At 36.9% G+C, this 26,678-nt stretch overlaps 1 protein-coding gene across 4 annotated transcripts in view; it reads right to left on the bottom strand.

Annotated features, from left to right (window-relative positions):
• The window catches only part of ANO4 (anoctamin 4), a 392,142-nt gene that overhangs the window by 175,134 nt on the left and 190,330 nt on the right, over positions 1-26,678 (bottom strand). For all 4 annotated transcript variants that reach the window (XM_052001731.1, XM_052001734.1, XM_052001735.1 and 1 more), the window contains one exon: positions 18,216-18,407. In XM_052001731.1, coding sequence (XP_051857691.1) covers positions 18,216-18,270 — 55 coding nt within the window. In that variant the 5' untranslated portion in view covers positions 18,271-18,407. The remainder of the gene's footprint in view (positions 1-18,215; positions 18,408-26,678) is intronic.

Below are 26,678 nucleotides of genomic sequence, written 5' to 3'. Positions count from 1 at the left end.
TTCAAGAGCACTTCTCCAATTTTGCAAGACTTTTTCCCAGATGAGAAATTTCAAGAGGTTGCATGGCCTTTATAAGAGTGGGGCACTTCTTCCCCAATGACCACCTCCAGGATTTAAGACCTGACAAAATAAATTACTGAAAACACACACACACACACACACACACACAGAAATCACTAGGATTTCTCTATTATTTGCAAAAAAACCCCAATGTCTCTACATATTAATTCCAATAATGACTATTACAGCATTTGAACATGATCCACTCCATCCCTTCTTCCCAAATGGTGGTTGCAGTTCCCACATTTATTAAGTGACAAAATCTAACATCACTTGTGAGATTGATCTTTCTCAAATGGAATGTCAAAGGCTTTCACACAAAATTTAATTAATTGCTAAGTGAAACCAGCTGCAAAGTAAGCTAGAAGTAAAGAAATGAAACGTTGAGGTTGCACCTGATGAATAATCACTGGTGACTAATATGCAATTAAAGAGGGCACCAGGGGAAGATGAAATTTCTGAACATGTGCTCAGGCCACCAGCAGATGTCTGGCTGCTACACTAGGACTAAAATAAGTTTTTGCCAGTTCTTCCCCCTCCATATCTACCTAACACATGGTGAATGTATGATGCTGCTGAAGTTCAATGCCTACTTGGGACAGGTACGATTTAGTTCAACTTAATTTCATTGCATTCGGATATAAAGTGCCTCCCAGTACACAGAAAGTACTCTCTCTCAATGTCATGGACCACCTGTTGTATGCAGACAAAAATGAACGGTGGGATATACAGAGGACCAAGCAAAAGAGCTAGGATCATTAAATGCTTTTGTGGGATTCTTATAGCCCTCCACTTGGAGCTGAAAAAAGTCAGAAATCATTTAGTCCAATCCCTCACATATTGCAGATGGGGAAACTGAGGAAAGGCAACTTGTCCATGGTCACAAAAGTTTTAAAAATCAACCAGGATTGGAAGTCAGGTCATCTTGCTATAAATCTAGGATGTTTCCACAACACTTGATAATTCAACTCAATAAAGATTTGCTAAAAATCTATATGTCTTATCTAATAGCCAGGGAGTTCAGGAAAGACTAATATCTCAGGTGGCACTTGTGATTTTGATGGATAATAGAGATTCTAAGTTATAAGTGAACAGTTTGTGCATTCCAAATATATGTACATGAGTAAATGGAGGTGGGTGATGGTATTGTGTTTATAGGAAATTGCCAGTAGATCAATTTGATCATAATAGAAAGGACACAAAGAGGGGAAATAATATGAAATGAGCGAGGAAAAGGAGCCAATGTCAGACTAAGGATGCTTATCCCAGAAGGACTAGGGAGTCACTGGGGAACTTTAGGAACGTCAACTTGGCAGCCCAAGCTCCAGTCAACTGAACTGATCCCAGATTATCTATGTCTAGCTTGTCTTCCAAAAACCTGAATACCTGTAACCCACCTGTTCTTTTCACAGTACCCTCACAAATCCTGGTAGTCTCTCTCCCTGACAAATCCTATCTACTCTTTTTTCCCCTATTTCTCTTCTTGTAAGGTTCTGCTTCCTGCACAACATCTCCCAATATCCTTCACCTATGGAAATTCTGGATGACCACTATTGTAGCCTCACCAAGAGTAGTCAATCTCCCGGGAATCTTTCAGAAAAAACATTCAAGTTGACCACTTATTTAGCACAGAGCCTGTATGTTTGACACATGGAGAAAATTTGGGGAGACATAGAATATTATCTAAGTGAGAAAATGAAGGAACAGAGAGAACAAGAAACCTATTCAAAGCAACCTCTGAGCCTATTGAAATCTGGTCTTTCTATCCTCTGTAGACACATAAGTTACTGAGTAGTAAGTAAACTTCCAATTTAAATCTCAGAATTACTATACTATATATTCATTTTGGCTTTGAATAATATGTTCCTATGACACCATGTAAATTCCTTGAGAGTAATGATCATGTCATTGATTGTATCTGTATTACCAGGGCCTAGTATAATAGATGCTTAATGTGTATGTGTTGAATGATTAGTCAACAATGCTTATCAATTAATTGTATGAGGTTTTCAGGTAGGACTAGACCTCTGAAAGCCAATTCATGCACAAGTCAAGATATCATTCTATCTTGTTATCAATGGTGAGAAAAAGAATAAATCTTATCAAAGGAAAAGACTTTATTTTACCCAGGATAAGTCATTTTCAAAAGAGAAATGTAAAGATACATATCCAGTGAGTTATTCATTGTTTCTGCTCCCTTCCCTTCTCACATTGGTGGTATGGTAAGATGTAAAGACAACAGGATTTAGAGGAAGAGGGTCTCTGCGGGCAAATCCCATCCTCTCTATGGATCTTGATTTTTTCCATGTGTAAAACAAGATGGTTGAGGAAGCAGTAAGGTATGATGGGAAACTCACTATCTCTAGGTTCTCCTCTGTGTTCAAATCCCATTCCTAATGACTGCTGCCTGTTTGTTCTCGGGCAAGACATTTAAAGTCTCATGGCCTAAGTGTTCTGATCTGTAAAATGAGGGATTGGGCCACACGACCTCTGAGATTCTTAAATCCTAGGAACCTCTCTATGGGACCAAAGGAGTTGGACTAAGAGATCTCTGAGATCCCTCCAGATCTTAGCTTGTGAGACTCTGACTCCAGAATAGAGTACCTTGCAAATGTGATCAAAGATTCTGGGGTTTGCTTTCAATTATAATACATGTAAACATCACATTTGATGTATTAGTCAAAAATTTGGGGGGGGACATAGAATATTACCTAGAAGAGAAAATGAAGGAACAGAAAGAGTAAGAAACCTACTAAAAGTAACCATTATAAATGAAATGGGAGCATGCACCTTCTGATTTTCCAGAATACACTTTCCATTGGACATATATTGGATGTGAGAATTCAAATTGAAGCTCCATGTCCAGAATTGTGTCCACTATACCACACCTTCTTTGCATTTGTATTTATTAATTTTTGATGCATCTTATCTGTATTTCTATCTGGAACTATCATCTCCCCCTTTAGAATGTAAACACAGAGGTTGTTTCATTCTTTGTGCCTGTAACCTCAGTGTCTGGCCCAGTTTCCTACATAGAGAGAGATGACTGACACAAAGACAAATAGATACATAGATGGAGGATACACACACACACACACAGAGAGAGAGAGAGAGAGAGAGAGAGAGAGAGAGAGAGAGAGAGAGAAGAGAGAGAGAAAGTGTGTGTGTGTGTTTGAGGAGATAGATACATAAATAGATACATAGATGACGGATGGATGAATAGAGAGGATAGATAGAAGTAAATGATAGATAAATAGAAAGACAGATAGATGGAAGAGAGCAAAGTAGCAGAATTAGTAGAACATTGTATACAATAATAGCAACACTGTATGATAATCAACTATAATAGACTTAGTTCTTGAGTTCTTTTCACCGAAGTAAGACAATTGCAGTAGACTTGGGATAGAAAATGTCATCCACAATCAGAGAGAGAACTGTGGAGACTGAATACAGATCAAAGCGTACTATTTTCACTTTTATTTTTTCTTTCTCATGTTTTTTTTTTTTTTTCATTTTGTTCTGACTTTCCCTTCACAATACGAACAATGTGGAAATATATTTTAAATGATTGTACATGTATAATCTATATCAGATTGCTTGACGTCTTAGGTCAGGAGGAAAGAAGGGAAGGAAATTTGGAGCTCAAAACCTTACAAAAATGAATGCTGAAAACTATCTTTGCAGGGAATTGGAAAAATAAATATTATTAAGAAAAAATAAAAAAATAAAAGGAATGAAAGCTTAAACAGAAAGAATTACTCTAAGTGAACTTGGGTGACTGAAAGGATGGTGCTTCTGTTGGCAGAAGTAGGAAAATTAGAAGGAAGAGTGTAGGAGGAAAGATGATGAGTCCTGTTCACCCTAAGTCTTCTGTTCTCAATTTTGAATATCCCCAGTTACTGAATATGGCATGATCAGGTTTTCACTATTCTAGTTCTTAGAAGTGTAGAGTTGGGGGCAGCTAGATTGCACAGTGCATGAAGAACTGGCTCTGAATTCTAGAGGACCTGAATTCAAATGTGGCTTCAGATACTTACTAGCTGTGTGATCCTGGGAAAGTTACTTAACTCTAATTTCCTCATCCCCCCCCAAAAAAATAGAATTGTAGAGTTAAGAGTTGGAAGCAAACTTAGAAATGACCTAGTCCCACTCCTTTCTTTTACAGAAGAGGAAGGAGATACAGAGAAATGAAGTGAACAGATCAACATCACATAGATAAGATTAGCAGATCACAAATACAGAAATAGAAGGAACCTCATGGGTCATCTAGCCCAAGCCTACCATTTTACAAATTGGAATAATGGAGGTACAGGGGATAAAGTGACCTGTCCAAGCTCATCAACTATTAAACCCCAGAGATCAAATTTGAACAGCAGAGTCTCTGACTCTGGATAGGATGATCTTTTCTGTACTATACAGCAGACAGTTGTGTTAAATAGCTAAAATCTTTTAAATAGCTTTAATTGTGTAAATATCTAAAAGTCTGATTTCCCCCCAAAGTAGAAACAAGTAAATAAAGATTTTTGATGTCTCAGGCTAATGACAACATTAAAAATAAGTAAAATGTAAGAAGGAAGACTAAACATCAATGAAGTCAATGTAGATTCAAGGAAAGCATAAAATTTATTTGAAATAAAACCATAAGTTAGAAAAGGTTAGAAACCTTTATCCTAAACCTTCCACCCTTCCCCCGACATTGTCATAAACCTATAATTTCATTAGAGTAGGGAACTCTTGGTATGCTAACACCTCCATTGGGCTGATTAGTGACTCATCTAAAATTTGTCGTTTTTTTTGTTATCGTTCAGTCATTTTAATTGTCCCCGCCTCTTTGTGATCCTATTTTGGGGTTTCCTTGGCAGAGATATTACAATGGTTTTCCATTCCTTTCTCTGGCTCCCTTTACAAATGAGGAAACTGAAGTAAATAAGGAATATGTGACATATTCAGGATCAACTAATCAACTAGGAAGACCTGGATTCGATCTACTGGCTGGATGACTCTGGGCAAGTTACCTAATCTCTCAGTTCCATCAAAACATAATATTCTTTTATGCTACTACTAGTAAAACCTAGTAACCTTTTTTTGACATACTGCATTTACCTTCACCTTGGGTCAAACATTCATACTGAACTACAAAGTGCACTTTGAAAGGCTTAGACCGGTCAACTTGACATCTCTTCTTTTGTCATGTAAGAGCTTCTTCTGTTTGTCTCGGTCATCAATTTCCTTTAGAGTCCTAACAAAGGTTTTTCATTCCTCACACATCAGCCTTCTTTTCACACTTCCACCCCTTTGTATTGGCTGTTCCTCAAGATTGGAATATTTTCTCTCTTCAAGTCTATTTCTTAGAACCCCCAGTTTCCTTCAAGACTCAATTCGAAGGCTACCTGGTAGTTATTTTTTATACATCTCAGATAAAATTTTTATGTTCAAATTGTCTTTCTTTTTAGAATATAAGCTCCTATAGAGCAAAGACCAGTTTTACTTTTTGTTTTCTATGCTCAGTTCTTAGCATGGTACTTGGCACACAGTAGTTGCTTAATAAAAGCTAGCTGATTGACTTTAGAAAAACAAAAATCCATTTCTTCCCACCATCCAGGTCACACTTTGTCCTTTCAGTACACTTTCCTTGATAAAGAGAAAAGGAAATGCACATGTCTAAAGAGAAGAGTTTAGTGTGTATTTTTAGAAACCACAATTTTGTTACTCAGCAAATAATAGGATGGAAAACTGATCCCGATGTGCACATTGGTTCAGGCTAAAAATATCCCATTTCCCCCCTAAACGTCCCCCACCCCACCTCCTTCTTGACTAGGCTCCTATCACATATTTTTAAAAAATCCTAATAAAAAGGAAGAGATTCAAATGCATCCAGTGAAGGATGATTAGTGTTATTTCTAAACCAGAGGGCAAACTGTCCTGAAACACACTGCATTCACCTTCAAACTGGGTCAAACATTCATACTGAACTACAAAGTGCACTTCATTGCCTTTTGTACACAAGATTTCAAAGTTTCTTGGGAGGCTACAGGTTCCAGCACTGTGGGAAGTCACGTCCAGAGAGAGGAAGAGGAACTGAAACATCATTTCCTTCAAGGTCAATGCCCCAGAGGAACATGGTGAGGACAAAGCTTGACCTCCCTCCAACCTTTTTCCTTCTTTTCTTTTAAATATATCATAAAAGCACAAATGTCTTAGCACACAAAATAACCAAAAAAAAAAAGGATTGTAAATGAAATTATGACTTTTAATCAATGACTTTCTCAACTTGGTTTTCTTATCTTTAAAATGGAGATAATTATAGCAAGGTTGTTATGAGGCTCAAATAATTTATGTGAAACATTTTGCAAACCTCAAAGGACTATGTAAATGTTAGCTATTATTATGGAGGTTTTTTTTTAAATGGAGGGAGAGAGTGAGAACGAGATTGAGAGAGAGAGAGAGAGAGAGAGAGAGAGAGAGAGAGAGAGAGAGAACATACATCCTTCATCCCTTTCTTCTTCTATCACTCTCTTTACAATACCTCCTTTTCCTCAATGGGGACAAGGAGCATGATACTTAGCAGCTGTGACACAGTGAGTTAAGTGGGGAGAGTATACACTGTGTTCAGGAGCAGAAGGACTGGTGGCTGAACATTGTCCAGGACATGTGTAAACACATGATTATTGCTTGGCACTAGAAGGCAGGGGTCTACAGAAGAGTCAGGTAGACTTCTAAAGGTCTTTTCCCCTCTTTTACGCCTTCCAATTCCTTAGTAGTATTACCACTTGGCATGGACCAACCAGCTGAGAATAACAGGACTACTACTGGGGCATCATGGAAGGAGGAGATATCCTGAATCACTGGAGTTAGCCCTCGGCAAAGCTTGTTCATTTAGTCCTGTATACTTATGTCTCCTCTGATCTCAAACCTAAGAACTCCCTTGGACAGCATCTTGTAAATAGATAGGACACTGGATTTGGAATAAGGAGAATCTTTGTTTAAACTGAGGATCACTTAACTTTACAAATGCCTTGGTTTTCCTCATCTGCAAAATGTGTGCATGTATGTGTGTGTGTATCTCAAAAAACTTCCTTTCCAATTCTGTCTAAATATCTCTGTTCTACTACTGTTTCTAGGTCATGGTTATGGTATTTCAGACTCTGGAGTGGAAAGTCATTTTTTCTTGGGATCTTGGTTTTTACATCTGTAAAAAAGGGAACTATATTTGATTGTGCCTAAAAGTGACTTCTAGACACTCTCCACCCCCCAAAAAAACTCTCTAACAACAAGGATAGAAGAAAAGAACATTATGGAAAGAGAAGTAATTTTGCTACAAAAAATTAACAAAGAAGTAAATTTGCAACAAACAAAAAAGAAACAAGTGAATATATATATATATATATATATATACATATATATGTAAAAACATAAATTTACTGTGTCTCAATTTTTTCATTTGTACAATGAGGGGGGAGTTGGAATAGATGGTCTTTGAACTCTCTGCTAGCTATAAACACCTTTTTCTTCTAACCTGATTATAATTATTCAGTGATTATTTTTTTTTTTTACTTAAAAAGAAATAAGGAAGCAGGGAGTATAATGGAAAGATATTGTGGAAATTGCTGGCAGGTCACAGGAAGACCATCAGTGGAGATGGCTGTTAAGTTCCCGACAATGACATTCAAGAAGAAGAACAGTAATAAAACCTCTAGCATCATCTTTCTAGACTGAAATACACAGATCTTAACTTGAGGAGATGATGTGACCTCACTGATCTCACAAAGATGTTGTGATTTGTGACTCATGACTGGAACTCAACTATGGAAGAGCCAAAAGCCAAAAGAGTTAGAGTAGCACTGAATATAAAGAATAGTACCCATTTGAGAGAGCATTTGAGTATGTGTGCTCAGAAGGAAAAACACAACATTTTGCTGTGGTAGGACTTTATAATAGACCACCTGGCCAGAAGGAAGATATAAATGATGAATTAGGGAAAAATCAAAAACCCAATATGGAGGCATGATTTAGCATCATTAGGAGGCTCCAACTATCTAGAAATTTCTCAGAGTTCTCTTATAAAAGCATTGCAGATGATATCACTGATTTCCCTTAATAATAATTTCATTCTTCAAAAGAAGAGATAATGAGGGAAAATGTTCTTTTGGACCACATTTTGATCACTAAGGGGCAACTTATTGCTGAGGTGGAAATTCCTGGGAAGAAGTAGGCACTCAAACACAGAGTTTCTGATAAATGAGAAAGAAAAAATTGGATCTAGTATGACATTTACCCTAGATTTGGGGAAAGCAAGCTAAAAAGAAGGCAGCTAGGTGGAGTAGTGGATAGTGCTGAGCCCAAAGTCAGAAAGATTCATTTTCTTGAATTCAAATCCCGCTTCACAAATTTACTCCAATGAGTTCAGAATAAATCACTTCTGATGTATCTTATAGCTCTAAATTTATGATTCTTGGGTCCAAAAAGAAATTGACTCCAGAGAGGTGGGAAATTTGAACAAATGAAATCTCAGTGTATTAGACCATGAGCTTATTGAGATTTGGATGACGTTTTTGCTTTTTCTTTGTATTTCCAGCTCTTATCATGGTTCCTGGTACATAGCCGGTGCTTAATAAATGTTTGTTGATTGACTGGTATATAGGAAGTCAATTATGATGTAGAGAAGAAAGAGTAAAGGATTCAGAATTAGAGGAAATAGATTTGAATTCTAGCTTCCACTTAACCTTGGGCACATAATTTTAATTTTGTAACCTAAGATACTACTAACAGCCCAGCTACCGTAGTCTTAGAATTTCTGGGCCCTTCAATCTGCCAGGCAAATGAATTTTCTTTCAAGTGTTGCCTTCCTAAATGAGACAGTAATCTCACTGAGAACAAAGACTGCCTAGGTTTTTCCTTTTTTTATGTCTAGCACTTAGTCCAGTGTTTAGCACATAATAAGTGCTTATTATATACTTTTAATTTATCTGTTTATTTATTCATATATGTCTTCTCAGCTTTTTAAACTTATGCTTGCTCATTTGTAAAATAAAATTGTATAAGATGATCTCTAATATGATTTCATGGTCTAGATCAGGGGAACTCAAACTTTTTATATAGGGCCAGTTTACTGTCCCTCAGACTGTTGGAGGGCCGGACTATAGTGAAAAAAAAACTTTGTTTTGTGGGCCTTTAAATAAAGAAACTTCATAACCCTGGGTGAGGGGGATAAATGTCCTCAGCTGCTGCATCTGGCCCATGGCCGTAGTTTGGGGATCCCTGCTAAGTGATGGGCATCTATTCATTTTCCAATTCTTTGCTACCATGAAAAGAGCTGCTACAAACACTTTTGCACATTTGGATCCTTTTCCCCTTCTTTATGATTTCCTTGGGATACAGACCCAATAGTGGCTCTGCTGGGTTAAAGGTTCTGCATAGTTTCATAGCTCTTTGGGCATAGTTCTATATTGCTCTCCAGAATGGTTGATTCATTTCACAACACCAACAATGTATTAGTGTTCCACATTCCCTCCAACATTTGTCATTATCTGTTCTTGTCATCTTTGCCAATCTGAGAAGCATGAGGTGGTACCTCAGAGATGTTTTAATTTGCATTTCTCTAACTGATAGTGATTTAGAGCATTTTTTAATGACTATAGATGGCTCTAGTTTCATCATCTGAAAATTGTCTAAAATTGTCTGTTTATATCCTTTGACCATTTATCAATTGGGAAATGACTTGTATTTTTATAAATTTGACACAGTCATTTATATATTTAAAAATGAGACCTTTATCAGAAACACCGCTGTAAAGATTTCCTCCAGCTTTATAATTCCCTTTTAATCTTGTTTCTGTTGATTTTGTTTGTGCAAAAATATTTTAATTTAATATAATCAAAGTTTTCCATTTTGCCTTTCATAATGTTCTCTATTTCTTCTTTGCTCATAAATTCCTCTCTTCTCTGAAAATCTAATACGTAAATTATCCCTTGCTCTCCTAATTTATGATCACATTCTTTATGCCCAAATCACGTATCCATTTTAACCTTATTTTGGTATTGAGGGTGAGATGTAGATCTATGTTAAATTTCTCACATGTTATTTTCCAATTTTCCCAGCAATTTTTGTCAAATGGCAAGTTCTTATTTCAGAAGCTGGAGTTGGGAGATTTATCAAATACAAGATTATTATAGACTCTGATTATTATATCATGTGTATCTAATCTATTCCACTAATCCACCACTTTTTCTTAGCTATTATCAAATGGTTTTGATGACTGCCGCTTTATAATATAGTTTTGGGTTTGGTCCTGCTAAGCCAACATCCTCTGGTAATGATATTTTTTAAAATTGTGGAAAATAAGGGACAAACTTGAGAAATCATAAAGGTAAATGTAACTTTTTTAAAAGGGAAAAATAGGATCACTTAAGCTATATTCCACTATTCTTCACTCTTATTCTTGGCAAGATTTAGGCCATTTGAAAAGGAAGTGGTGATTACGAAGAGTTATGATGGGTTCCATCAAGAACAAATAATTTCATCTTGTGCACAGGAAGAAACTGATAGATTAAGAGATTACAGATACAGTATACCTATATCTCAGTAGAACACATGCCAAACCTTTTCCTGACATCCCTGTGTATAAAACGTGGACTGGAAGACAACATAATTATGCAGATTCCAAACTAGCTGAATATCTGGACCTAAACATTGATAATTAATGGATCAATGTCACCTTAATAAGAAAGTCCTGAAGATTTGTTCTTGATCCCATTTTGTTCAGCATTTTTATCAATGATTTGGATGAAAGCAAAGACAGTCTGACGATCAAATTTATAGATGAGATGAAGCCTGAAGAGAGATTGTTATTCTGTTAGTCAGGCTATCTGTAATAGGATAGAATAATGGAATATGAAATTTAATAGGAACAAACTTGCCTTGCAGAAGAAGAGGATAAGAGAAGTGTGAGCAGACAACAGATTGAGAAGATTTATGAGTTTTAGTAGCCTGTAACTCAATGTGAATGCTAGTTTGATATGGCAGATGAAGATATTAATTCTATTTTATGCTGCAATGAAAAAAAAGGGTATGTGGAAGGGTAAATACTGTTGTGCTGGTCAGATCACATTCAGAACGTTATGTTCAGTTATGAAGACGATATTTTAGAAAGAATAATAAACAATCTAAGTGGTATCCAGAAGCAGATGAGTAAATGGGAAAAAGACTTAAGGCTATACTGTGTAAGGAGCAGTTTAAAGAATTGGGAACATTTAAACTGGAGATGAGAAGACAGAAGGGGCTACTTAAAGGGTAGCCTCATGGAAGGATAATGCTTGCTACATTTGCTTTACATATGATATGATTTACATATCAAAGATCAAAGGTAGGAGAAATGGGTGGAAATTACAGAAGCTAAAGTTAATTTACTCAAAAAATATAAATATGAGAGTTGTCTGAAAATATAGTGGGTTGGCTCTAGGCAGTGAACTCTCTGTCTCTGGATATAGTTAAACAGAGGGTGATGTCTACCTTATATTATTTGTCATTGGGTAGAGCTTGGACTTCTGGTGATATCTCTAGTGTCTTTTAACTTACCGATTCTATGAATATGTGTGGGTGAATAATTAACCTAAACTAAATTAATGTTATTTAATAAAGAAAATCATGATTCCAATCATGCACTGAAAATAAAAAGCGTATTAAAAAAACAAACTTCTCTAAGCACAGTATTAAGTCCAAGCATGAAAACATTAGAAAGTAAAGGGTTTGAAGTGATAGGGATTCCAAAAGGGAAAAAATGGGGCTAATACACTAACTATATGTTTAAATCATAGGAAAAGGAACATGCACTGAAAATAAAAAGCGTATTAAAAAAACAAACTTCTCTAAGCACAGTATTAAGTCCAAGCATGAAAACATTAGAAAGTAAAGGGTTTGAAGTGATAGGGATTCCAAAAGGGAAAAAATGGGGCTAATACACTAACTATATGTTTAAACCATAGGAAAAGGAACTGCAACAAAAAAAGCAAGTTGAAAATCATTGAAACAAATAGCAAAATGAATATGTCAACTTCTAAATGAAGGTAAGGACCTATGTGGTAACCATTTTGGTTCTGTAAAAGAATGGCAGCCTGAGTCTAAGTATAGTCCCTTCCTCGATAGTTTGATAGGCCTGGGAGACAAAGGTAATACAGTTAGGAAATATTTATTCTATTCCAATTTCAGCTTCCATCTTGTGGAATATTACTCAAACCAGGGAAATTCTGAAGATCAGAAGATAAAACTAGGTATTCTAACCCCTGCATTTTACAGATAAAAAAAAATTGAGGCCCAATGAGATTAAATGACTCGTCTAACATTACAAAGATGACTGTGTTAACTATGGACACAAAAGGTAAGAGACATGATTCATAATTTCAATATATTTGAGAAGCTAGAACAAGTGTGACCTCAGAGGATTCAGTCTTAGATCTAATACAATTCAACATATTCATCAATGACCAGGAGGAAGACTCAGAAAACACATTCAATCAGTCTGTGATTTAGAAAAGTAACTTCAGGCTTCAGAATGACCTGGATAAATGAGCGAAAGGATTAGACATAAATGAAGTGAAAGAAAAAAAGACCAGTTCCTCAAACAAAAAGGGCAATAAATCATCACAGAATGGAGTAGAGGGAGACTAGAGAGGCTCATGAAGTGCCAAAGAAGAACTAAAAATTTTCAGCATAACTCTGATGACTCATGAATATATGTGGCTATACAGAGATCATAGTATCAACATAGTTTTTCTTCTATTATTCCCATTCTTCAGAAAGGGTATTTTATGTTCAAGATATCTCTCCATGGGAAATGATTAGAAGAAAAGATTAGGAGAAGGTAGGGATGAAAATCCATCTTTGTTTTGGTTTAGGGAACTCGAATTATTTGCTTTTTGTGGAGAAATTTAAAAGACCAAATCATTCAATCAGGAAGCCTTTATTAAAGGCCTACTGTATGTCAGACACTATGCTAGGCATGGGAGGCACAAAAGCAAAGAGTGATCTAGTAGTTCTTATAATAGAACCCAACATAACACATTACAATAAAATGTAAACTTTTTGAGGATAGAGACTGTTTTATTATTGCCTCTGTATCCCTAATGCTTGGCATACAGTAGACACTTAATAAAGATCTATTCAATTGGAACCTGTTGTTTCATTCTTGATGAAAAAGAAATATTATAAGAAATATTATTATTCAATGTGAATATTTTATTAAGTTCTTGCACAACATGGTATAGTAAATAGAGATTGAGTTTTCAGTCAGAAAGATTTTGATTCAAATTCTCCCTCAGACACTTACTAGATTAATGATGAGCCTGGAGAAAGATCCTCAGTGTGTCGATTTGGGAAATGACTTTCGCCTTACAAGGCTGTTATGATGATAGTGAGATAAGGTAAGCAAAATACTTAGTTAATTCCAAAGCATGATAAAGCACAGGTGTGACCATGTCATCCCCTATTGAATGAACTCCAGTGGCTCCCTATTATCTCCAGGACCAGATCCTCCATTTGCCATTTAAAATCCTCTCCTAACTTTCTAGTCTCTTTACTTCCTTAACTCCCAATTATACTTTGCCATTTACTTGAGCTTCACTATGACAACAATCTTCTTGCTACTTCATGAACAAGATATTTCACCTCGTAGTTCTGGGAATTTTCTCTGCTCTTCTACATGCCTAGAATGCTGCCTTCCCTTATCTCCACCTTCTGGCTTTTATTTCCTTTATGTTCAAGTCTCAGCTAAAATGGAACCTTCTATAGGAAACCTTTCCCAACCCCTCTCAATCCTAGTGCCTTCTCTCATTTCCTATTTATTCCATATATAATTTGTTTGTACTTATTTCTTTGCTCGCTGTCTCCTAATTTCCTTGTATGCCCAGCATTAACTAGAGTGCTTGGCACATAGTAGGTGCTTAACAATCATGACTAACATTTACACAGTACCTACTATGTGGTACCATGTGGAGTGTTTTATACTGATTAGATCCTCACAGCAACAAACATCATCGCACTTTATTGGCACAGCAACATCAGGAGCTCATAAATGCTTTCTGACATTACTACTGTAATGACAATTGCTACTGTTATCTTCTTAGGGGTATTGATGAGGACTAGAAACTTAATTTCAATGATAAAAGGGAACTTTCAGATAAAGCGAGTTAATCGACAGTAATAATAACAGGGAGCATCTAAAGTTTACAAACATCATCTTACTTTATCCACACAGTGATAATTATTATCTTCATTTTATAGATGAGGAAACTAAAATAAAAAGTGGTCAGGGGACTTTCCCAGGGTCACACAGTCACTAAATATGTGAGTCAATATATGAACTCAGAACTTCCTGTCTAATTCCACCATTCTATCCATTGTGCTACTTAGCCTAGAAAATGTTATTGCAGGGAGGGAACTCTTTCTTCCAATTCAGATGAACACATTCTCTGCAATTTTTAGACTTAAATACCTAGAACTCTCAGTTAAATACCCTCCAGGGTCACAGTCACAGGTGCCAGAAAACTGACCCTCGTCATCATCATTGTCATTGTCTTTTGTGTCATCATTAGCATTGTCATCAGTATCATCATTTTTACCAGTTACAATTTTGAGAGTATGGGGAACTTCAGGTGAGCACATCTCTATCCTGATAGTCTGACACCATCCCTGTAATTTAGAAGACAGTCACCTGGGCCATGGAGAAATATGATGACTTTCCCAGAATCACAAAGCAACTTAATTTTCAATGATGTAACTTGAATGAAGATCTTCCATTCCCAGTTGTATTTCCTATCCATTATGATATAATCACCATCCCTAATAGTCTATACATCAGTAGCAAGTTAGAAAATCTAAACTAGGATAGAATTAGAATCAGGTGGTAGTTTGCTTGAGAACATAGATTCTAAACTCACTTTAAAAAATAGATGTATACTGATAATTTGTGGCTTAATGTTAATTACAACTCTGGGCTAGAACTGGTTATTTACCTTTTAAAATTCCAATGAGCATATTTAATTTTCACAGCGTTGTGACAAAACATTAACATGTTAAGTAGAAACGCAATCTTCTAAACTGTTCATCTAGATAACAATTGTGATTTTTCAAGACAAATGAAGAAGTCTATATTAATATAGGGCAAGTGGGGTGGTGCAGTGGATAGAGTATCAGGTCCAGAGTAAAGACCTGAGTTCAAATCCAGCTTCAGACACTTACTAGTTGTTTTAACCCTGAGCAGGTCGCTTAAGCCTGTTTGCCTCAGTTTCCTCATTTGTAAAATGAGCTGGAGAAGGAAATGGCACACTATTCCAGTATCTGAAAACCCCCAAAGGAGTCACAAAGAGTCTAGCATGACTGAAATGACTTAACAACAACACATTAATATTGGAGAGCTGGTTTTGGAGTAATGAAGACCTGGGCAAATAATTGCCTCTCTTGTCATTCCCAGGCAACTAAGAATATGACTTACAGAAAAAGTGCTGGCTGAACTCTGCATTGAAAGAGGGAATTTCCTTCCATAAAATCGAAGGTCCAGTACCTATCTCTCTCTATTACAAATTACTCATATTTTCCACTTGAATAATTTGTTTATCACAATCATTGACAACCAAGAGAGAAACAAGACATTCAACTATTCCCATACAGGCCTTTGATTCTTTGCTCATATTGTTGTCTTTATATGTCCCTCTCCTTATTGAAGATTACTGAAGTGAATTCTTGCCATACTTAATGCCATGTGCTTTAGGAAGCCTTCCTTGATCCTCCATTCCCAAGTAGATAATAAACTTCACTTTCGAAAGAACTAAGAAACTGAGCTCATCACCTCCCCTGTGCAGTTATCACAGATTACTATAGATTGGATTCATTTGCATTGCACCATATTTCCCTTTCTTATATTGTAAATTCCATATATAAAATTTTTTTTGTGGACTGAATCAACACAAAATGCCCCTGTTTCCTTCTCTCTTTCATTGGCTAAACCATGATTATTTTCCTTTCTCTTTGGGCCATTTGCTCCAGCTTCTGTGAAGTCATAGACTCATAGCCTACAAGATACAAAGACATTAGTGTTCAAATGTCAGCACGGAGGAACCATACTTGTTATTATCAATAAATGGGGCAAAGGCCCAACTATTCTGCTCTAGGCATAGTTCTGCCTAAAGTATATATCTTTCCCCAGTGCCAACCACAGATCTATATAAACAATAGGTACGTAATAAATGTTTGTTGAATTAAAGTGCATCTTAAGAATAATCACCCCACAATAAAGAAGGAAAACAGATGACCCAATTATGGCACAGGCCTTTACAAATCATTAAAAGACAGAGGATGGCATTTCTTAGAAGACATGAACAAGAATTTCATAGGATGAGAAGGAACAGATAGCTGCAATCTCCTTAGTAAAGAGAATTGCAGCAAGGATAGTATTACATATTAATTAAATGGTAAACAGAGAGAAAATAATTAGAAACAAGATGGAAGGCACAAAAAGGGACACGCAAACTCTGGGGCAATGTAAAGAAAAGCTTCCTTAAAAAACTAAGTGCTGATTAAAACCACAATAGTCTACTTTGTGAAGTAATGAACTCACTGTCTACTAATATATTCAAACTAACCATCTCTCAAGTGGGTCACAAGCTAATTATTGTATCAGATGCTCCCATGCTGATTCTTTTCATCTCCAAGATTCTTTCTGTCACCTTGTTCTTTTGAATTTTTCTGTGCTTAGAGGATATAGACTTACACAGAGATTTTTAATTTGAGATCTCTGGACTTGATTGTTTTAATCATGATAACTATTTTAACATAATGATTCTTTATTTTCTGCATTAAAAGACATAATTCTGAGGAGAGGTCCAGTGACTTTCTTAGATACCAAAGAGATTGATGATACCTAAGAACTATTTTACAAAGAGAAGATACTTAATATGTTTGGTGAAATGAATAGAATATTCTATAAATAAATGTTTAAGGGAAGCTACATGGTGCAGAGGACAAAGCACCAGCCCTGAAGTCAGGAGGATCTGAGTTTGAATCTGACCTCAGACACTTAACACTTCCTGGCTGTGTGACCCTGGGCAAGTCCCTTAACTCCAAGTGCCTCAGCAAATAAATAAATATTTAAATGATTTAATAAACCTAGAAACTTTAATAGAGAATAATTCTGAGTTGTCTATTATAATTTGGAATCTAGCTAACATTTATTTATGGTCAATACAAATATATCTCCATAAAGAGTCGACTTAATATACTGGGTCTAATTATCTCTCTTGGGTAGGACACAGTACATTGGATTAGGTAATTCTGCCCCCCAAATAGGTAATGGGGGTGAGTAGAATAACTCAGGTGGGGTAACCAAGGATTTGTTCCAGGGCATGAAAATGTAAAAGACACTGATCATGTTTATTCTGCAACACAGACGCCACTAACCTACGCACAAAATGATTAGCTGTAAGCAATGGTTTCTTCCTTTGAGGCTGTCCCTCAGACTGCCCTTGCTCCTCTCCTCCTTTTCTCTTCCTTTTCCCTAAGAGATATTCCAGGATTATCTATTGCTCATTTTTTCCATCAAATAAGTTGATTGAAAGTTGCCATTTAAGTTGTTAGACTAAAACAGGTTCTTTTTGTCTTCTGTTTTGCTGCTTCTATCATACAGACAAGTATTAGTCATGGCTCGAGATAGTGCGAGAAAACCTCACTCGTTTCTAAAGCAGCCAAGGTAACCAAATAATGGACTAGCTCTCTCTCTTTTGCATTGTGGGATACAGCGGGCCTAGGAGTCTTTCTGAAGTGGAGAAGAATACATGGACCAGGCTTTCAATTTTGACTTTTACCACTAGAGGAAGATTTGTGTTGTTTTTAAAACAAAATTCCAACAGTCTGTGTATGCAGGGCTAAAGGACATTAAAGCCTTCGTTTCAAGCATCTCGGAAACATCGAACGCAGCCCCAATTCAAACCGAGCGTGACATTCAGTTGACTTTGCCATTCATCAAGACAATGGAGGGCTAAGAAACATGCCAGACTGACAAAGAAGTACATTCTGAATGAAAGCATAGCGTTATGGAGGATCAGCACCAAGGCACCGCATACAACATCAGCTGCTGTGGCAGCCTCCCGCTCGTATCTGTCATGCATTACCTGGATGGAGAATTTTGGTTCTCCCATTAGTGACTCCAGATGAGGAGGCCTCCATTTTTATTGACCTTCGGACGGGCGGAAGTGAAGAATGTCTGACCACAAGTGGTCGATGGGAGGCTGGACGGCTGGCCACACTTCGCCTTTGATGGATTTGCAAACGCTTTTCAGCCCCATGAAGAGATAAACTTAAACCTGGAATGAGAAACAGCACCATTCTATTGCAAAGATCAGCTCGAAGGAGCTAAAAGGCAAATGAGTTTAGTTTTAAGTTAATAATTAGCTACAAGGATGCTAATGTCATCAAGTCCACAGACAAACAAGTGCACATCCTTTTCAAAATATTAAAGGAAGCTAGATACATCAAAATTTGCAGCCCAGTGAATTTTCATGGCACTAGTTTTCTGAATGACAATCCAAAATTGAGTTATTTTCAGTTTCTCTCTCTCTCCCCCTCTCTTTTTTTCTCCCCCCCCCACCTCACACACACATATGTTTATAGAGAAACAGATCAATTTATTTTTTCATTTAGGACTTTAACAAGCACAAAAGAAAATAAGCATTCCTATATAAAAAGAGGTATGGAAAAAAAGCAGAGCTCTGAATCTATGATGTACAGTTTGACTTTCCTTTTAAATAAATACTAAATTCAATATATAATTTTCAAAATTCTTGTGCTTGTCAATAGATATAATTATTTTCATTCACCTACTTATCCATCTACTCATCAATGTGTCCTTATATGTATCTTCTATTTTCATCCAACCTCTTACTAATCTATCCATCTGCCCACCTACCTATCCATCTACTCATCCATCCACCTGTCTATCCATTTACCCATCCATCCATCAGTCTATTCTTCTATCCATCTATCTAGCCGAATATTTTTCTACCTACTGAGGATAGAAATAACAAGTTCCTGCCCTACCTCTGACACAAAGTCACCAATGGCCCTGGGCAGATCACTGAACCTTTCAGTTGACCCTCGCGGGCTACTGTCCAAAATATGTTACAGGATATTATGCACTGGTATACAGAATTTCCACAACGAGAGTTTCCAACACTCAATGTCTAGACCAAACCCTTTTCCCTCACACATTCCAACTAGAAATATTCCTATTTCTATCTTTGATAATAGCTGGCATCGGTTTACATAGTATTTCATGTGTGGCACTGCACCTGGAGTTTGAGAACTAGGGTTCAAATATGATCTCTGTCACTTAGAAGAAGTCACCTAATCTCCCCGGGCTTTGGTGTCCTCAACTTGTGAAATGAAGTGGTTGGATTTTAGACTGAATTTATCTTCTAGTCACAACAAACCAGTGATGTCATTGAACCCATTTTATAGATGAAGAAAACTGAAGGAGGAATATCATACAATGATAGCTTTAAAGTTGAAAAGCCCCTCACATGTCTAGTCTAATTTCACAAATGAAGAAATTAGGGCCCGAGGGTTTAAGTAACTTACTTAATGTTACAAAGATAATAAGTGTCAGAGGAAGGTCTATAACTCAGGTCTCTAACTTTCAAGATAATATATATTCCACTCCATTTTTCCGATCTCTTGTCTTTTTCTGTCAAAATGTTTATCTTCACATATCTGTCTGCATATACTTATAGGTACCCACATATATGTCCAGTTTTAATTATGTTCTCCTAAATAATCATTAGACCTTAAGATCTCTAGGTCCCACTCACTTCTTTAGAAAATCCCAAAGGGAAAGGGGCAGACATAACTCTTTTTTGTTTCCTTATGGATGAACTTGGATGAGACTTTTAAAGCTGGAGAACCTAGGTACAGACTTTAGGATCTCCTCCAGAGCAAATCTCCCTCTGAAAAGATCCAATAGAAACACTGAATGTAGCTTCCTAACTCCTGAGGTTCTTAGCACTTTTATTTGTAAGTTGTACATACTGGATTATTCTTCCTCCTTTCCTCACTCCAGTAATTTAAAAAATGACAACTATTAAGACTTCAGAGAAACACAGATTCATATGAACTAATATGTAGAATAAAATGTCAAGAACCCAAGAAATAATATATATGGTAATTATAGAAATGAACAGATACATGAATATATGAATGAAAAAAAATATTAAGGGTCTACTTTTGCCAGGTATTATACTAAGCACTAGTGACACAAATACACAAGTGGGATAGTTCCTGATGTCAAAGAGTTCATATCATAATGGGAGAGATAACACATACATCAGGGAATGATCAGAGAAGCAACACAGGCAATGGGAGTGAAGTCATTATGATGTGTGGAATGGAGGACAGATGTAGTAGGAATTAGAGCAAATGGCAAGACACCAGGAATGGATGCTATATGAAATGTGTGGAATAGCCAGAAGGATATGGTAGGTTAGTTGACTTTATACTTATTTTTTTACCAGGGAAGAAATATAAGAAGGGATTCTCCTCCTGTCTCCTTCACGTCAGCCCTGCATTGTAAGGCTGAACTTTTTTTTTTTTTTTTTGACTATGTTGATTAGTTGAACTGAACTGCTTCCTCCATCACCCATCCAGACTTCAATTCTTTGTTATGAAGGGATGGGATGCAGAGGGAACTGGCAGAAAAGTAAAACGTCAATAAAGATTTTTAAAACAGAAATGGGAGTTCTAACATTATCACTGTAGTAAAATCTCATTAAGTGTCTTGTTCAAGAACAATTCCCCAGCAAATAAAGCAGTAATCCTGATCTTAAAACTGACTCCCAATTCTCTTATGGAGATAAAAGAGGCTGCCACAGAAGAAAGGGTACCAGCAGAGCAGTTCAACCATCTGCCCATTCATTTAGCCTTTACTGTATACCTATTATGTGCTGGGCCCTGGTAATACAGACTAAAACGATAAATAGGCCCTGCCCTCAAGAAGTTTGTGTTATATTAGGGGAACTTGCACTTATGATCATAAGAAAACTCAAACATTTATAATTAAATACTGAGCCATTTCTAGAAAGGGTACCACAAATGGGGGAGGGTTTTGGAATCTAGAAAGGTATCAGGTAGGAAGAGTCTCTTGAATTGAGTTTTAGATAAAGATAGGCATTCTAAAAGGAATATTTTAAGTGTAAGGATATTCTGGGTAAAGGGAGGCAGATAGGGATTCTAAGAACAGGAGATGAGGGTATATATATTAAGTATAAGGATACTGTGAATAAAGATAGAAAAGGAACAAGGGACAAGGAACAGCAAGCAGTCAAATATGGTTAGAATGAGCTAGTGAAAGGAAATAATACCTAATAAATCTAGAAAGGTAGGCTGGAGGCAAATTATAAAAGGCTTTAAGTACCCAATAAAATAATTAATTAGTGTTTGATTCATCCCTCAATTAGTCGACAAATATTTATTTAGCATTTATTATATGACAGTTACAGGGGACACAAAGAATGAAACAATCCTTTTTCTCAAGAGACATTCTAATGGAGTGCCATAGACAATAGATGCATATAATACACACAGACATGTACAGTATAAATATAAAGCAAATAAATGTAAAGGTATTAAATACAATATAGCTTATAACAGGGGGCATGAGTCATTGAGGGAATGAGGGAAGATTTCATGCTAAAGTTGGTCCTTGAGCAGAGTCTTGAAGACAAAGATGGCTTTTAGAAATACAAAGACATGTGTTTGGGAGATGGAGAAAAAGAGAAGGCGAGTTTGTCTGGATTGCTGGGGAACAAGCAGTAAGATCCATTGAGACTGGGAAGATAGGTTGGAGTCAGGCTGCGTTTGACTTCAAAAGCTAAACACAGCTGTTAATAGTTTATCCTAGAGGCAAGAGGGAGCCACTAGAGCTTCTGGAGCAGGGGAGGGATGTCACAGATGTACTTTAGGGATACTCATTTCTACTAGAAAATGAATAGAAATAGCCTAATTATCTCACTGAGTGATGCATCAAAATTTCTTCCAAACAAAAACAGACTATTTTTATTGTCAAAGCATTAAACCAGAAACTCCAAGAGTCATATTAACAGAAACATTTGTAAATCCCAAATGTGTGTTCCTACTTTTTAACTTTATAGAAGAAAACAGGAAGTTTAAATATAGACACTAATATAAGGAACACATGAAAGCTATAAATGTTCTATGAGTAGGGATGAAGGGCAGGCAGGTGGGAAGATGCATTTTCTCTTCTAGTAAAGACAGGTTTGTTTCAATGTCCCATGAATTTATCTCTCTCTGAATCCTCTCACCCTTTTAAAGTTTCTAATTATTTACTGAAAATACTATATGGATTATTGAAGGATTTAAGTTAGTATGAATACAAGTTGATGTATTTTGTTAAAATATACAAAACTGCCACCCCAACATTTAATGCTTCTGTGATTAAACTAATGATTCTAACACAAAGAAAAACATAGCTCACACTGGGAATCTTGCATGCTTTAACCTTTGGTCAACCCATCCTATCTACTAAACCATATGGTACATGAAACTTTTCCTGATCCTTCCAAAGGCTTGGACCTTTTCTTACAAAATCCCCATGTATATATTTTATTGTTCACTTGTTTTCAATCATGACCTATTTTTAGGGGTTTTCTTAGTAAAGATATTGGATTGGTTTACCATTTCCCTCTCAAGCCCGTTTTCCAGATGAGGAAATTGAGACAAACAAGGTGAAGTGACTTGCCCACAGTCATATAACTAATGAATGTTGGAGACTGGATTTGAATTCATATCTTTCTGACTCCAGGCCCAGTACTCTATACACTGCCACCCCATTTATCTTGTTTGTGTATGTACGTGTGTATGTGTAGGTACATGTAGGTGGGTAGGGGGGGTGTTACGTGTGTGTACATAGTACCTATAGTACTTACATACAAGTAAATTGGGTTTAAGTGAGGTAGGGCTACGCAGAGTCATCTGCCTCATTTTCTCTTTCAGAACCATCTGGAGGCCCCTATAACTAGTCACCAGTTATAGATCAGGATCCCTGGAGATGACCTCAGATGCAATGGGAGACATTAGCCTTTTTAAGCTAAGGTTTTTAACAGGTCTCAGTCTGATTGAGGCAATGCCCAATCATTGCTTAAGGCTATGCCCAATCAGTGCTTAAGGCTAGGTAAGAAATGAAGCAGAAAATGACCTCTTTATCTAATTAAAAAAATCAAACAGGAGGGGAAACCCTCAAGGGTTCTGCTCAACTCACCTGCTTCCCCTTTGTGAAATGCACACTGGAAGGTAAGTGCTGTTATTACATCCATTTTTAAGATAAGAAAATTGTTTGATTAAAGTGAAGTGACTCGCCCAGGTTCATACAGCTAATTAGAAATGAAATTTGAACCCAGGTCTTCTGACTCCAAGTCTAGCATTCTATCCACAGGGCCTTCTATTTGTCAAATGGCTCTTTAACATGGAATATCAGCCTACGGACAATTATGGACACAGGTTGCCCAACAATAATGGGAAGTAGGGTACCCCAGATAAATGTCAAGAAATTACTCATAAGAAGATGGGTAAAAGACATTATTACAGAAACATATGATTACAAAAATGGGCAGGCTAGTTATCAAGTGTGGGGGAGGCCAATGGAGAGCCCATGCTCTTTATGGAGATCTAGAGGAAGGAATTTGGAAACATCAGGTGGGAGCCCATGTGAAGAAGGTGCAAGAGAGCACGGACTTGGACAAAGAGGGGGAGAGGATGTAGACAGCCTACAGTCTGTACCTCTGGAGGGAGAAGCCAAAGTGATGTGATTATAGATCCATCAAAAAGAATCACATTTTTTTTTTTTTTTTGTTTAATTCATATGCTTTTTTCCAGCCCAGGAAGCTTATTTTCCAGCTTGTTCTTTCATCTAATTTCTGTCCCTGGGAAACCAGAGACTAAAGATAAGGGGGGCTATGCATCTACCTCAGGCCTCTGTGACTGCAGATGTGGTGTCTAAAATGGTCCTGCTGAGACCTCACAAATGGACCCAGAAAAGTAGAGCCAATAACCATCCTTTTCCCCAACAGGCCCTTCTAGTTCCCCAGAGTCTCTGTGAGTGTCTCCACCCCTTCAGTCTCCAGCTTCTTCTTGTATACATAAAAGGGTCTTGATGCTCATCTTGCAAGTTCATTGCAAACATTCCCATCGCAGATTCAAAGCAAAGAAACAAAATCCCTATTTTATCCATTACTTCTAAAAATTACTATTTGAAATGAGATATATGAAGCACGGTTTTTCACGGTCTCTGAGGTTCTGTCCAATCCTAAACCCAAGATGCTATGACTGAATGAATGATTACCATACTATTCTCATTTATCTTAAGTTCTCTGAAATCAAGGAGAGTTTTCCGTTTTTGCTAAATCTGTGATCTCCATGACTGGAGGAGAGAGTGAGGCTGATGATATTGCCCAACCCTACTTTAATCCAGTTCACTCGCAAGTGTAGACATCACCCTTGTGTCCACTTTCAAAAGGATAACAAACAACAATAACAAATCTGTGTTTCTCTGATAAAGACTTGCAACTATTAACCTTGTGTGATCTAGAGGAAGTACATAATTTCTATAAGTATCCATTTCCCCACCCATTAAAATGGGTATTTGATGGCCTCTGGGGTTTCTCTCAGTCCTAAAGCTATGGCCTTGAATCTTGGGTCATCTAGAAATTTAAGTTCTCAATACCTAGTTTCCTCTTTTGTAAGACTAGAGGGATTAGACTTGATGACCTATTAGGTCCCTTTTTATTATCCTATGATCCTTTTCATCTCTAAATCCATTAGACTATTACAGTTGAGTGTGATAGTGAAGGGGATGGGGAAGAAAGTCTGGATACTTTTTTCTCCCCTAGATATATCCACTTAAACATTGTTTGTGTGTCAGAATTTTGCTAAAATTGAAAGTCAGCAATGTGTTGGCAATTTACAGTCTTAGAGAGTTGCCAAGGCTCTGAGAATATAAGCAACTGTCCAGGATCTTCTGGTCAGTGTTTATAAGAGGCCGGGTATGAAGCCAGATGGTTCAGACCCCAAGCAAGGCTGGTACTCTCTGTTCCCTAGTCATATTGAGCACAAAGAGATCACTTGGTCTAGAAGGCTGAGCCTTCTTCGCATGATAGGTGCTTCACAGGCAAAGGGACCCTCACTGGACTTCGTCCCTCAACATGCTATACGTCTTTCTGTAAGCCATCCATACAACTTCTCCTTTCAATGGAGAACTCTTCTGTATTCTTCAGTGGAAAAAATGAACCCAATCTATATGATCTCCCACTTCTCCCAATCCATGACTCAGATTCTCTCTACCTCAGCCTTCCAGTTCCACTGCCATCTTGGGATCAACAAGATTCAACTTTAAGTACTTCCTTTAAGATTCAACTCAAGTACTTCCAGGAAGTCTTTCCTGGTTCCTGAAGATGGAGTTCCAGCTCTTATAAGATTTACTCTATCTACTTTGTATTTATCTTTGTGGTTACTATCATTTTCTATTTGGTCTTGAAATTCCTTCAAGCCATCATTCTTACTCTCCTAGCTCAACTTGTGGAAAAAGCATTTAGCAGACTTTAGGTTTTTATCACTTCCTCACTTATCATCACTTCCCTTAAAATCTAGATTGATCAAATTAAAACTTTTTCCTCTGAAGTAATGAATAGTTCTTTAATCACCAAATCTGATGGTTCTCAAGCCTCATTCTTGATCTTTCTATAGCACTTGACATCCCTATTAGCCATTCTTTTCCTTCTTCATTTTCATGACATTGTTCTTTCGTGTTTTTTTTTTTTTTTATTCATCTAATTGTTCCTCTTTGTCTCCTTTCAGAAGGCAAGGCAAAAGAAGGCAAGGAAAGGAAAGAAATGCATTCAAAGAGCACCTCAGGATTTGCAAAGTATTTTACAAATGGTACCTCATTTGATTTTTACAACTCTGGGAGGTAAGTGCTATTATTATCATTTCCATTTTACAAAAGAGATCAAGTGACTGACTAGGGTCACCCAGTGAACAAGCAAATGAGACTGGATTTAAATTCAGCCCTTTTTGACTCTAACTCCAATGCTCTTGACTCTGCCTCTTAGATATCTAGATTATCATTCTTGTCTCATTTCCTATGTGAGAGTGCACTCCCAGGTTTTGATATGATTTCTCTTTTTTTCTTTACATACACAATATTCCTTTGGTGACCTCATAAGCTCCCCTACTCTCTTTAGTCATATGACTCCCAGATCCAAGTACCTATCCAAGTCTTTCTCATACCAATGAACCTCATATATCACCAACTTTCTATTGATGATCCCCAATTGGATAACCAATAGAGTCTCTGACACTTGAAATATATAAATCTGGAGTCAGTACCTTTGTCCTCGCAAACCCTCTCCCTAAATCCCTGTTTCTACCAAGGGAAATACAATTCTTCTAATTACTTGGGTTTTCAAATTTAGAGTCACCCTGGACCCTTCCCTATTATTCACCATGCATATTCCAGCTGCCACACCTTGCTGATTATACCTCCACAAGGTATTCCTTTTATTCACCCCACT

The sequence above is a fragment of the Antechinus flavipes genome, chromosome 5 (genome assembly GCF_016432865.1).
Source record: "Antechinus flavipes isolate AdamAnt ecotype Samford, QLD, Australia chromosome 5, AdamAnt_v2, whole genome shotgun sequence".
NCBI lineage: Eukaryota > Metazoa > Chordata > Mammalia > Dasyuromorphia > Dasyuridae > Antechinus > Antechinus flavipes.
This window is presented reverse-complemented; position numbering and strand designations above follow the sequence as displayed.